General features: G+C 48.7%; 1 protein-coding gene across 1 annotated transcript in view; it reads right to left on the bottom strand.

The window, feature by feature from the left end:
• ANKS1A (ankyrin repeat and sterile alpha motif domain containing 1A) overlaps nt 1–12,853 on the bottom strand; it is a 79,727-nt gene that overhangs the window by 20,752 nt on the left and 46,122 nt on the right. Inside the window, exon 13 of the mRNA XM_009272857.1 lies at nt 6,534–6,640. Within this exon, the coding sequence (XP_009271132.1) occupies nt 6,534–6,640 (107 nt within the window). The remainder of the gene's footprint in view (nt 1–6,533; nt 6,641–12,853) is intronic.

The raw sequence follows: 12,853 nt of genomic DNA, 5'->3' as shown, positions 1-12,853 counted from the left end.
CAATTACAAAAAAAATATAAAAAAAAAAACCCAGAGGAGCCCACGGCACTGCACAAGGAGAACAGATTTCCGTTTTTGACGCTGTCTCACTGAATCAGCATTAGCTGCTTTCCACACACTCCATGGGAATCCAGGCTTGAACAATAAAAAAAAAAAGCTACAAAAAATGGTTTATGTTCTGTTTTACCTGCTCATTTGTGAATCAAAATATCTTTGGACTGAATAAAAAGTTCAGCTACAGAATAATGGTACAATTGCTCCAGGCTCCAGGCTTGAACAATTAAAAAAAAAGCTACAAAAAATGGTTTATGTTCTCTGCTCACTGCTCATTTGTGAATCAAAATATCTTTGGACTGAAGTTCAGCTACAGAATAATGGTACAATTCCCAGAGCATGTGAGGTTTGCCCTTCTCAGATGCCAGCCTGAAAAGTTGTCTGGGGTAGGAGCAAACATTCAGCCCTCCAAGGGAAGGGAAAAGCTTTCGCAAGCATCTCAGGCACATTTATGGGATCTGTGGGATCACAAAATACTGTAGTGAGGGTGCAGGTAATGGCATTTCCTTCCCCACTTCTGCAGGGGAATTCCACCATGACTTACTGCAATTCCTTCTTATTACACTGGCAACGTTCCTTCTTTCCCAAAACACAGCGGAGTCCAGCCTGGCCTTTCCCTCCAGGTCATTCCTGCGTTTGCTGCAGGGCACTGGGATGCGCTGTGCATCTCACAGTGCAAAACCAGTTTCCCGCGGGCCTCCCGAAGGGAGCATCTGCTGCAGGGGCACTGGTGATCACAGCAGACACGACGGGACCAAGCTCTAGGAGCAGCAGAATCCCTCTTGGTCCATATTCTTGTGACATTTTTCCTACTCTTACAGCTCCCCCAGCTCATGACCGGTCAAGGCCAATTAAGTCGATTTATAGTGCATTTTTCTGAATGACACTGCTCACTCATTGCTACGGTTTTGTGATCTGACCTTCTATTTTCCTCCTCCGGTGAAGGACGAGGCAATGGGTCCCCTGAAACCCTGCGCGCACACAAGGGCTGCATTCCTCCACGTGGGAGGTAGCAGGGCTCGCTTCTTTTGGGTGGCGGGGCATTCTTGGTTCATTAGTACTGTTAACATTTGGCATGTAATTCTGCTGAGGATTTTATTCTACTTGCAAAGCTGTATTTTTGCTAAGTCAAGGACAGCACAGCCAATGCCAGTAATACTCAGCTAGCAGCTTCAATTCAGTTCTGTTTACCCATCGCACAAATAAACCTTTCCCCTCTGACGAAAGAATTCCAGTAGGCTGCGAAGCAGAGAAGGAGAATTTGAAGCGCCGCCTCCATTTTAGCTTTATTTAATCCCCGGCTGGCTGAACAGACTGCTTTTCGAACTAAAGCCCCATATTAAAAGCAGAAGCTGAGTGTCACAGTCCGATTGCCCCAAGCCAGCAATGCCGGCAGTGAAAGTCACTCAGCGGCAACGGAGAGGGTGAGCGAAAGAAGCTGCTCCCTTGGACTGCAGGGTTAGTGCTGGAGGGTAACGGCAAGAAAACCAGGGAAAGCCTCTTTCCTAAGCATTGCACGTAAACACCACAACAAAGCTATTGTAGGCAACTTAAAGGAAATATAACAATTTCTCCAGACACAGAAATGTGGCCGAATATGCAGGTGTTGGTATTTGGAAAGAGAACTCAGTCTTTTAGAAAACTAAGCTACCTAAATCCATCTTTTATAGCCCCTTTCTTTCCTCAACCAAGCCAAGAGATTACACACAATCTGAAATAAAGGCAGACTTCAGTCCCTTCCCAGAGACACGTACATGGGCAAGTAAGCTTTAACATCACGTCAAACTGATGTTTAAATAATCCTGCTGACTTCTGTTAGCGATACCCACCCTTGACTGAAGTCAACACTCGATCAAGATCCTTTACTCTGAACTAGTCATAAAAGTGTTCTTGGTTTTGCATTTGACTGTGAAACCGGTCAGCGTCACCGAGATGCTCTCGTGTGCCGTATCAAACGCCGCGGCATTTTGTTTTCTTCTGCAGATTTAACAAGAATTTTACATCATGGAAACACCGATCAAGAAACTCTGCTTTCAGTGCTGGAACAAAGCAACGCATCAGTGAGGCCAGTGCTGCAAACTCAGCCCGTCTGCAGCGTCCCACCCCAGCTCCAGTTCCTAAAACACCTACTAGCTGTGTCCAGGCAGGATGACAGTCACTGCATTTATGCGTTAACACTTGTGATTCCCTTCTCCTTACCATGGTTGTGTCGACTCGTTCTTCCCCGATAACCAATTCACAAGCCCTCAGAAATCTCTACAAGTTCCAAAAGTGAGAATATTCCCGACAAGCCCTGTCTGACACCGCTCAGAACCAACGGGTACTACAAGTAATACTCTATTATTTGTCCTGAATTCCCCCAAAAGAGAAACAGCACTGGTAGAGACAGACGCACGAGGAGGGTCAGTCCTGACTGCAGTCATCACTCTCTTTACCAAAGCAGACCTGAACTGCAACAGAAGTTTTTAGTTTGCTGACAGCAGAAGTGCTGACCTCGCAGGCTTGTGGGCAAGGGCTCCTGCTGGAGCGCGAGGCCTCCAGCGGGAAGTTGCTAAAACTTTGTCCCAGGTGCAGAGCTGGAATTCCCAAGTGCAGAGAAGCCTCGGCTCGACATTCACAGCCCACCCCAGCTATCTGCTAAAATACACTTCTACCTTCCCTTTTTATAGGAAAACCTATAAAATGTTCACGGCTCACATTACGGTTTACATCTCCAACCCTGCCTCTTCAACGTAAACCTGTCAAGAGGTCTTCAAAGTCTCTTTCAGCTTTCAGTGCTGCCTGTTAAAAGCGTATGAGCAGACCCCGAGAGAGCGAGCAGGATTATTGCCCCCTCCCCGCTCACCGGTTCTCCTCGGTGCTGCTGGAGATGCAGCTTGCACAGAGCTATCACCAGCGAGACGGCCGGTCGCGTGTCCGGAGAGCACACCTAATCACCTAATAACGAATCTCTGGATTTCTGAAAACGGAATTGTTATTCTTGAAAACAATGCATGTTTCTGCCTTCCTAGATTAACATCTAATTAAGAAACCAAATATATTTACAGAGCACTTTTCAAAATCGCTTTACCATACCGTGCCTTCGTGAGTCATTTCCCTTATCGGGGGGTAAGGGCTTTTGTAATACAGGGTGCAAATTAACACAAGAGCCAACTGAAAATACACAGGAAATTAGGAATTCCTGAAACCAGAACTGGCTACACGAAGGGCTACAAGAGCACTAAAAAGGGCCACAGGCTTCTGCACCCTCCAGTTTTTGTCTCTTACCGACTCCGTACTACCTGCTGGGTAGACAGTACATTTTAAACAGCTATTTTTCTTAAGCGAAGAACAGCACCAAACGCCACTGCGCCGCCAAACACCGGATTTCACCCAGTCCCCGCTGCAGTTACAGGATATGCTCTTTGTTAGACTGCTTTCTTAATCCTGCTTTAAGTTACTATCTACTGCAGGCTCAGCATTCTTCGGCAGTATATTAAAGAGCTCTTTTCAAGGACGCTGCCTCTGTTTTACAGCTGTACTGTCACCACACATATAACAGTTTGCTCTTGCAACGTTTTTTCTTGTCTGCCCAACGCACGAGCTTCTTGTTTGCTCACGAACGGGCACCTGGGGACTGCAGCAGCAAAGGGAGCATCCTCGGCGTACTGAAAGAAACCCCGCAGCACTACCGACAGGGAGTAATGCAGTGCGAAATCTTACACAGAAAACAAGAGCGTTGCCCTATCAAAAGACTCCGACTTCTTAATTTTTGCTACTAAAACTTAATTAGCCTCATAGCCCATCTGGCAATTTGCAAACCATTACCCAGCATTCTTTGGACCTTGAAATATTTAATATAATGAGGCCCTAATAGGGACTAATCCTTTCACAGAAACCATTTAACTCCAGGAAAATAATGCCACTTAGTTTGAAATATTCTTTGTTAGCGACTGAAAGTGGCAGTTAATAAACAAATTGTTACGTAAAAAAGAAAAGGAACGGACAGCCTGCCATGCCAGGAGCCAAGCGTCCCGATCCTTTCAGTACTCGCTGCACTAGCCAGCTTCAGTGTTTACAACAACTTTAATAATTCATCTGAGAACATCAAAATCACTACTAAAAACAAATTAACTACTTGTTCCTCACTTATACTGTATCTGAAGGTTTTACTCCCACATCAGAAGCTGAAGGCAAGTAACATCACAGAGGAAAAGATCCTTAATCATTAAATCTTCATACTGGGCCAACTGTATTAGCTTGAAGTTCCCAGGACTTGGATGAAAGGATTTAAAGCCAGTCTTGGCATGGGTGCCAGAGTCAACTTCCTAGTAAAAGGGATAAGCAGCAAAATGGAAATCAGCCAGGGTTTGCAGGAAATCTTTGTTAAATTGAACTTTTAAAATTGAGAGGAATGACTGAGGCGAGCGTCCCACCTCCCGAAACCAGCAGAAGCCGATTTCCTACACTGGGAGCGGTTACCCAGCACTGGCTGGGGAAGAAAAACATCCAGCCGTGATCCAGCAACTCCCACCACGTACACCGTAAAATCACATTATGAGACACGTACAAGGAGCCTTTGCCTTCATCTTATAAATGACAAAATTCTGCGTCAGACAGTTTGCAGCTAAGTGTTGCTATTTACTGCAAATAAGCACAGTCAATAAAAATTCCTGCTTCTGAGCCTCTAGCTCCTACCTCTGTGGGGACAAGTGGAAAGTTGATTTCCTTCGTTATTAAACTCTGTGCTGAGAGGGGTCTATCATCACACTTGTCAGGCAGGGCCAGTCAGAGTAAAGGCATTTTTATCTGCTAATTGCTGGAGGGAGAGCAGCCCACTGATACCACAAAGGTCAAAGATCCATCAGCAGAGGATCCCAAGCAGGGATCGATGGGGTACTATTTAATTTAAATTCATTATACCATCTCCAGAGCATCCCAGAAGTTGAATCAGACCGCCCCAGCGTGCAGGGGATGCCGAAACCTCGCACAGAGCTGAATGCGCCTGCCGGCAGCTCAGCAGTCCCAGTGGCCGAGGGTCCACCAAAGGGCTGGGACCGGCTGGGTGGGACACGGGGGGGGGCCGGAGCCCCCCAGGAAGGGCCGGGGAGCGGCGGCGGGAGCTGTCCCTAGTCCTGCATGGCTGCGGGCGGCGCTGGAGCCCGGCGCTGGCGCCCGGGGCTTCTCGCCCCAAATCCTCCCCAGGGAAGAGGGAAGGTGCCACGCACAGCTGTACGAACGGGCTACGGCAGAGGCAGAAGGGTGCGTGGCAAGACCATTGCCTGTCGCCGGCGGTTCCTCTACTGAAGGTGCATAAACCACAGTAAAATCCAGCTCTCTCGGGGAGCGTCGGCCCTGCCAGGCTAAGGGGAGACAAAGGGATAAGCTGCTTACCATGGAGGCCAGGAGGTATGGCTGGATACTGCCACAGTATTCAACTTTTAGGGGTGCTTGGAGATCCCACAGCATTCACAGGGACATTTATCCTGTTGGTCAGGTCGTATTTTAAAAGCGTAATTACATCCTGCCTTTAAGTACCCCTACTGACGCTGCTCCGACACGCGCTTCCTCGCCCCTCCGTCCATGCCCTATCCAGTCTTCCCTCCTTTCTCCACGTACCCTCACCACTGTCGGATGGCCGCTGTGTTTTCTGAACCCGCTTCACCCAGCTCACAATACAGCTGTCAAGCACACGTTCTCCTGGATATCACCTCTCTGCACCGCCCACAGTACCAAAGAGCTGCCCCCACTCCCTTTCCAAGGCAGGCTATTACATTAGCCCAAATGACTTCTCCAAAGGTTTACATCCATTTTTACAAATTCTTTATTTGCAAAACTTGGAGTCCACGCTCAAAAAGCATTTCTTTAAGCCAAGCAGGAAGAACCCTCCCACAGCACCAAGATTTTCTGTCTTTGCTGTTCATCATTCCGTACGAATTCTCAGATTTTTACACCACGCAGCTTTAAGTTTCTGGACACTGGGTGCTAACCACTGGTTAGTAAAAAAAAACCCTCAACATTAAGCATTACCGTCTTGTCATCATTAGGTTTCAGAGCCAACAGCGTCAATGCAATTAAGTACAGCTCATTAACATCCTGCCTGCATGCTTAGAGAAAGCATACTTCCAACAAGAGGTCTACCACCTCCTTCATAGTCCAGAACACAGACTGCTCAGTGATTTCTTTAAAACACTAGTGAGTTTCAGTTCCCATTTCTGGAGAAAACTGGAGAGTAAAGATTTAGGGGGCAGAGTAAGTAACATTTTATATCAAAATCATAGTGAAAAAAACTGTAATACCTGAATTAAATGTGAAGATGAATGATCCTGGCCCAACACAACCCTCGTTTCTTCCTTGTCTAACCTTCTACACACCCCCAAGACCGTTCCGCTGGGCTGCGGAACCCAGATCTGCTCTGCAGCTGACATGGGGTATCAACAACAAGTAAAGGTTTGGCCAACACGTTTGTTAGAGCCCGCGGGTCCCACCCAGCAACTTACCAGGAAGCGGACATCATCAAAGCCGTTCAAAAGCAGCTTACTCTCATATTGCTGCAGGCCAATGGACTCCAGCCACTCCCCGACACTCTGCTCCAGCATCCGCGAACCTGACGAGAGAGGAATCGGCAGACGCTTGAAAAGGGAAAAACCGTTAAGGCGGTAGCAGCGGCACTCTGAGGAAGACAGATGGCATTGCCACATCATAGTCATTACCATAAAGAAACTCAAAAAATTATGCTTAGAGTACAACAAATCAGCCGGCAGACAATTCCTCTTGTGTGCACAGACCATGGACAACAAGCTTCCAGTGCCTCCGCGGGCTCCGGGTTTAATTTGTATCCCAGTTAACACTCAGAAAAAGAAACACCTTGCCCAGGCAAACTGTTTAGAAGCACTCCCAGGACCATGACATCACATGCACTGCTTTCAGGGCTCAGGCGAGTTTCTTGCCAGGCAAACATATGAAGCCCAACCCAACGGGGATGCGGATCCACTCCTTGGCTCGTCTGAAGGGGGCGGGAGGAGGGCAGCAAACTTTCACCCAAGGCATTCCCAGCCAGTCGCAGGTGCGAGGGAATGGAGTGGAGCCGCTCACAAACTGTGAGGTCTTCGCAGGTCGCAGGTGCCGAGGGAATGGAGTGGAGCCGCTCACAAACGCACAGAGCTGTGCAGGTCCTCTCGTCCATGCAACTTCGGATGCACTACCCTGCTCAGCGGGCCAGCGGAGAGGGCCAGGCGCATTGGAGGCACAAAGCAGCTAGAGAGAAAATACATCTTCATGCAGCTGAGACACAAAACAGACACGACGGACTTTCAGAAAAGCAGCAGAAGCCAGACTAGAGCAGCTGTCCACAGGAAGACATGCAAGACAAAGAAAGCACACAAACTGCAGCAGAAGAAAAGAAAGGCTTATACTTTTTTTCCCCAAGCAGTCCTGAAAGAGGCAAACCATGGTAAGGGCTTTTTCTCTCTGTTACGGTGTTAAGAGGAGCAGAGGTGTGAGTGACCCCGAGCACGAGTCTGAGAGTCCTGGCACTGTCATTTTACCGCCTATCCAGACACATGGCATTTCAGCACGCCGCTCGGACGGGGCTGGCTGCACTGGAGAGTCTAACTACACCGCTGCGCTGGGTGACAGCAAGAGAGACAGAGGAATCAGTACGGTTTTCACCCAACACATTCAGTCCTGCCAGGTGTTTGGTGCGTGCTTGTATTTGCCCTTCCTTCATTTTCTTCAGCTAAGCGCAGCTGCTGCATCCGAGCCCCTCACTCAAACAGGGAGCAGCTCTGGAGGAGGAGGCATGTTAGTTCCTTGCTTCCAAACCACGTCAAAACAAAAAGAAGCCAAATGCAAGCACACTCTCTCCTCTTCCTGCAGCAGCTCAAGTCCGAGACATGCCCTGGCACCTCCTCTCAGCCTCTGATAAATGAGATTCTTCCCAACACCCTACGGAAGCTGTGCAGACAAGCTCTCCCTTCCCTCACCCCTGGGAAGAGAGTCCAGTGACTTGTTACTCTCCTCTAGAAAAGCTCGAGACCTTAAATATGACCAAAAAAAAGTTCAGAGATCTCCTTTTCATCAGGGAATTTGCTATGCAAGACAGGCAGAATTTTTCAGGCTTCTTAGCACATCTGTTTCAAGGGTACATGCAAATAAAAAGATGATCAGGAAAACCAGGTTTGCTTTCTTTGAACCTTCAGGTCAGCTGAAGCTGTTTGGTACCTTCCAAGCCATCCTTCCCACCCCCGCCCGCTGCAATGGCTGCACAACACAGAGCTCACTGTGTTATCTGGAAATTCTCGGGGTAAGGGATCCTGCTGCTCTGGTCCACAGGAGAGCTCCTCTGCCAGGTGAGCCGCGCTCGGCGAGTTCGAGAGCGCTGGCCAGTCTTTCTAGCGCACGCTGCAGCACGAGAAACGCAGAGATCACAAAAGGTTTCTGTCTCCCTCCCCTAAACACAGCCTGTGCAGAAGGGCAGCATCTAAACCTGGAATTCATGCAACAAGCTCCCGCTCGCCCGGGGTCTCCATCCTTCCCTTCCGTCGATCCTTGCTGGTCCGCCAGCAGCCAGGCAGCCGTGTCCCCTCACCAAGCAATTGTGCATCCTTGCAGAGCGCTGCAGCGGCGTGCTTTGTCTGAAGGCAGCGAGCTCCACGCTTGCCGTTCCACTCGCAGTCCTGTCTCCTGCTCTCGCATTGCCTGTCCCTCCCTTCTCTTCATCCTCTTACCCCTCCCAGCTTTTCCATCCACTGTACAAGCAGTGAGCAGCCTTCGCAGCAGAAGCTGCAGGAGAGGGGAGGGAGACAGCAGCTTTATAACTCTCCAGTGGAAATTACTGACTTCTCAATATTTACTCCATGATGGACTACACGGCTTGGGATTTCAAAAAATAATGTTACAGGTCTGCTTTGACAGTTCCGAGTGATTTGTGGCTGGCTCAGAATTCATTTATCTAGAGAGAGGTGAGGAAACTGCTTGCTGCCTACTACAGCATTTCTGGAAGCAGTCGGGGTATTGGCAGGGGGAACGAAACCACAGCAGTTCCTTCCTCTGAGCTCCTGAATTTCGTTTTAAGAAATTGTTTACTCTACTCGGCCTTTTGTACACTCGTAAATGTATTTCTGCTTTTAAAGGGGAAACCTACAGTGACACCAAGTGCAGGTTTTCTGTTTTTAAAACCACCTCAAATCAAGACAAAATGAAGGGGGCGGGGGTGTTTGGAGGGAGGGGAATGGAGGGGTTTACTTTAAAAAGAAAAAGAAGAGAACAGATGCCCCAAAACATCCTCGATTGAAAAAGACTGAAAATAAGGAAGTCCAAAATACACTAAACATTTGCACGTTACGAGGATGACACGGGAGCAAATGAATCCAGTCACTGTGCCCCCCAGCAAGAGCCCGATCACAACTTCTGATTAAAACAAACTCCTAATTCTCAGCTCCATCCTTCTTACGCTCCGCATTTGAAGAATCCTACCTTTAAACAGTCTGCAGATGGCAGAGGAGGAAAGAGTCAATAGAGTGTAGTTAGAAATAATTAGAGTATTTAAAAGTTGCAAAAAAAGCAAGCCAAGCAATTCAGTCCCTCTCGCAAGCCATTTTTCAGGTAACACAGCATGCTTCAAAGAAAACAGGAAAGGGAGAGGGCTACCAGGGCTCAGAAAGGTCCTTTTATAAGTTATTGTTTCAATAATGACCTTTAGAGCAAAGTTTGAGTCTGTTTGGAGGAAGAAATAAGTACGTGGGCCATGCCGGACAAAAAGCATCACCCCGTTTGCTCACGGAAACCGATAACAAGTTTACCATGACCTGATGTGGCCTGAAGACACACGACCAAGCGTCACCAGGAAGAAAAAACTGCAAGTCCAAGCAAGCGTTGATGAAACCACCGTCCACACACAAAGTGAGCACGCAAGACAACCAAGTCAGGCAGTAATAACCGCTGGGGATGATCCTCAGCTGACAGTCCTTAAATCCACTGAGGGGGCTATAAACTCAGGCAGTGCATTAGGCAAGATGGATAGGCAAGGAGAACGTAGTCATTAATGCCATCAGATGCAAGAAATACAGCCAACATCCGACTTTACTGGAACTAAGATCAATTAGCCAAATGCAGACTGCTAACAAATTTCTCCCTCTTTTGTCAAGTAAAACACCAAGCACGTTCCTCACGTCTCAAGCCAACGGCAGAGTTAACTCACCAAGCCCCAAATGCGTTCCCTGTCCAGCGCAGCATGCCTCCTACCTGCATCAAGCTGATTTATTGAGCAGAGACCACTCATCTCCTCTATTTTTGGGGAGAGAAGCGCTGCCTGACAAATCACCGTAACCCAGCGAGCAACACACAGGTTTCTTGTTCAAAGCCAGCAGTGAGGTGAGACGCTGCAGTGCAGTGGGGTTGAACTTCTGCTGCGAGACCTGTACTCCCCTACCTCTCTGACCCACATCTGGAAGGAAGAGATGATCAAAAGCGGGTTGCTGGAGCTAAATAAATGCGTGACTGCAAAACACACGTGCAGAGAGACACAGACTGAATACAAACATCTGCTCCCAGGCCAAAAAACCCTTTAAGGCAAAGGTTCGGTGGAATCCGGTACCCTTTAAGAGACAGTGTTCCTTGATTCCCCAACCTCCGACGTGGATCAGTGACAGACTTCTCCGTTCCTCCCACCTATACCACCTCACCCTCGGGAAATACATTTGGAAAGTCTTCTTACACGCTCTACCAGGAAATCAGAGGGTCGAACCTGTTGGCCAAGAAATAGATTCTAGCTCCAGTTTCTATAAAGATGCCAAGAAGCTTCTAATTATCTAATTATCTTATCATCTAGGGGCCTCAGAAGTTTAATGTGCTCGTCCATAACACCACAGCAAGGCAGGGAAGTTTTGTTCCCCTGTTTTATGGAAGAAAGCTTGATGGTACAGAAACCAGCTATTACGCCCAAATTTGTATGGGAAGTCTGGGGCGTGGCAGGGACCTGAAACCAAGCGTCTCGGGGCCCGGGCTTGTTCCAGCCTGACTCCAAGGGTCCCTGCTTTCCCTAGACCCAAGTCAGTTGTATGCAATAACTGCTCGTCTGTTTGGAGTCTGTTTATACTCATCTCCGCAGTAATTGCCAAGCAAGGCATTTTACCTTTCCAGGCAAATCAGTGATTCCAGAAACAAAACTAGTCAGGAGCCCCAATATCCTCAAAGCCCACCCATTTTTGAGGATGTGAGAGCATTTGGAAAGTTCCCTGCAGCTCCCTGCGCATTTGTGATATGATCTGAAGCGTTAAAACAGCCCTAGCAAAGTCCTGAGGAGCAAAAGCTAAACTCTGCTAGAAAACAAGAGTGTAAGGGTGCACGCACCCCAGGACACCCTTCATCCTTGCAGCAAGGGGCTGGCAAAGCACTGCCCGCTCTCTGGCTAGCTGCGCTCATAGGAAAGGAAGGAGAAACAGGGAATATATACAGCAGCTGATCTGCGTACGAGGGATCCCAAACTGAGCGTAACACAGCACAGCCTGCGGGAAAACACCCGGCTTAAGGACAAGGCAGCTCCTGGGTCCGCCTGCTTCCAGAGACGGGTGTCCATTTTGCTGAAAATTCCCTGCACAACGGCAGCTTTTGCTGAAGTGCTGGCTCCTCCTCTCCCCTCCATGTTAGACCTCTTCACTAACGATATCGATCCATCACACGCGCTGCTACAGCTACGGACACGGCTTGGGGAGGGGAGGGCTTGTCACAAAGCAGGATGCTAACCAGTTGCCATCGCATTAGACCAAAAACCACACACCCGTTTCGCATCCCACTGCAAAGGCTTTTGACCCTAGAAAACATAAGCCCTAACCAGTACGTAGTATCTAGGGCAGGCACAGGTTAAACTCCCACTGGGAATGCATGGTGGATTCCTCCTCACCAAAGCAAAAATCCGAGTGACAAATGGATACGAGAGAAGCTTTATTATGGCAAGCGTGAGCTGCGTGTGCGGATCCATATTAGCATCTCATCAAGAAGAGACGCTGCCCACCCGGAGCAGTTCAGATGCAGCAGTTTGGAGGTGAAGGATTTAAAAGGACAGAATCCCTCGCGGTGGCAGCTCTCCAGCATCCTCCATCACGCTGCAGTAAAGGCAAACAAGCTCTCCAGTTCTGCTTTTGTTTTTGCTCCTGATTTAAAGGCGGAGAAGGGAATTCATGCTTAAAGCACAGAGGGGAAGCACCTCTCCTGCAAGCAGCCTTGTTTAGTGGATATGGATACCTACAGGGATACCCAGAAAAAGCCTAGCATCACCCAAGTTGAGGCACGTGGCAGATTAACCACATCCAAAGGGCAGGCCACCACGACACCCATGCTGACCTGCAACTGGCATCACCCCAGTCCTGCTCCCAGCACAGCCGCTGCCCTAACAGAAGTGGCCGGGGAGGACGATCCTCTCCCCCCGAGAAATCCAAGAGGCATCCGGAGAAGGCCGTGTCCCCGAACAAGCAGGACTGTTCCCGGCTATTGGGACGGTGGCTCTTGGTCAGCCGGGAAGCATCCCAGAGGACAGCGCTGCCACAGCTGAACTGGTCTCACCATCAGAAAGCATTTCCTACAACAATTTCGAGATGTAGATTTTCTAAAACCCTTGAGCAGTACATGATATTTAGGCACCTTTGGTCCCCAGACAGCAGAGTTCATCAGCGTCCATTTAATCAAGCTCTGTACACTGTGCCTCACTACAAACAGCTCCATTTCAAAAGGCACCGTTAAAGCCAAGCAATTATCTCCTCCTTTGAAGACCACGGACTCTGCTCCATATGGGAGACAACGCTCCCGAGGACCCACGGCTCTG

Source organism: Aptenodytes forsteri, unplaced genomic scaffold (assembly GCF_000699145.1).
Source record: "Aptenodytes forsteri isolate BGI_AS27 unplaced genomic scaffold, ASM69914v1 Scaffold142, whole genome shotgun sequence".
In the NCBI taxonomy this organism is placed as follows: Eukaryota; Metazoa; Chordata; class Aves; order Sphenisciformes; family Spheniscidae; genus Aptenodytes; species Aptenodytes forsteri.
The sequence above is the reverse complement of the archived record's forward strand: the minus strand, read 5'-3'. Positions and strand labels throughout refer to the sequence as shown.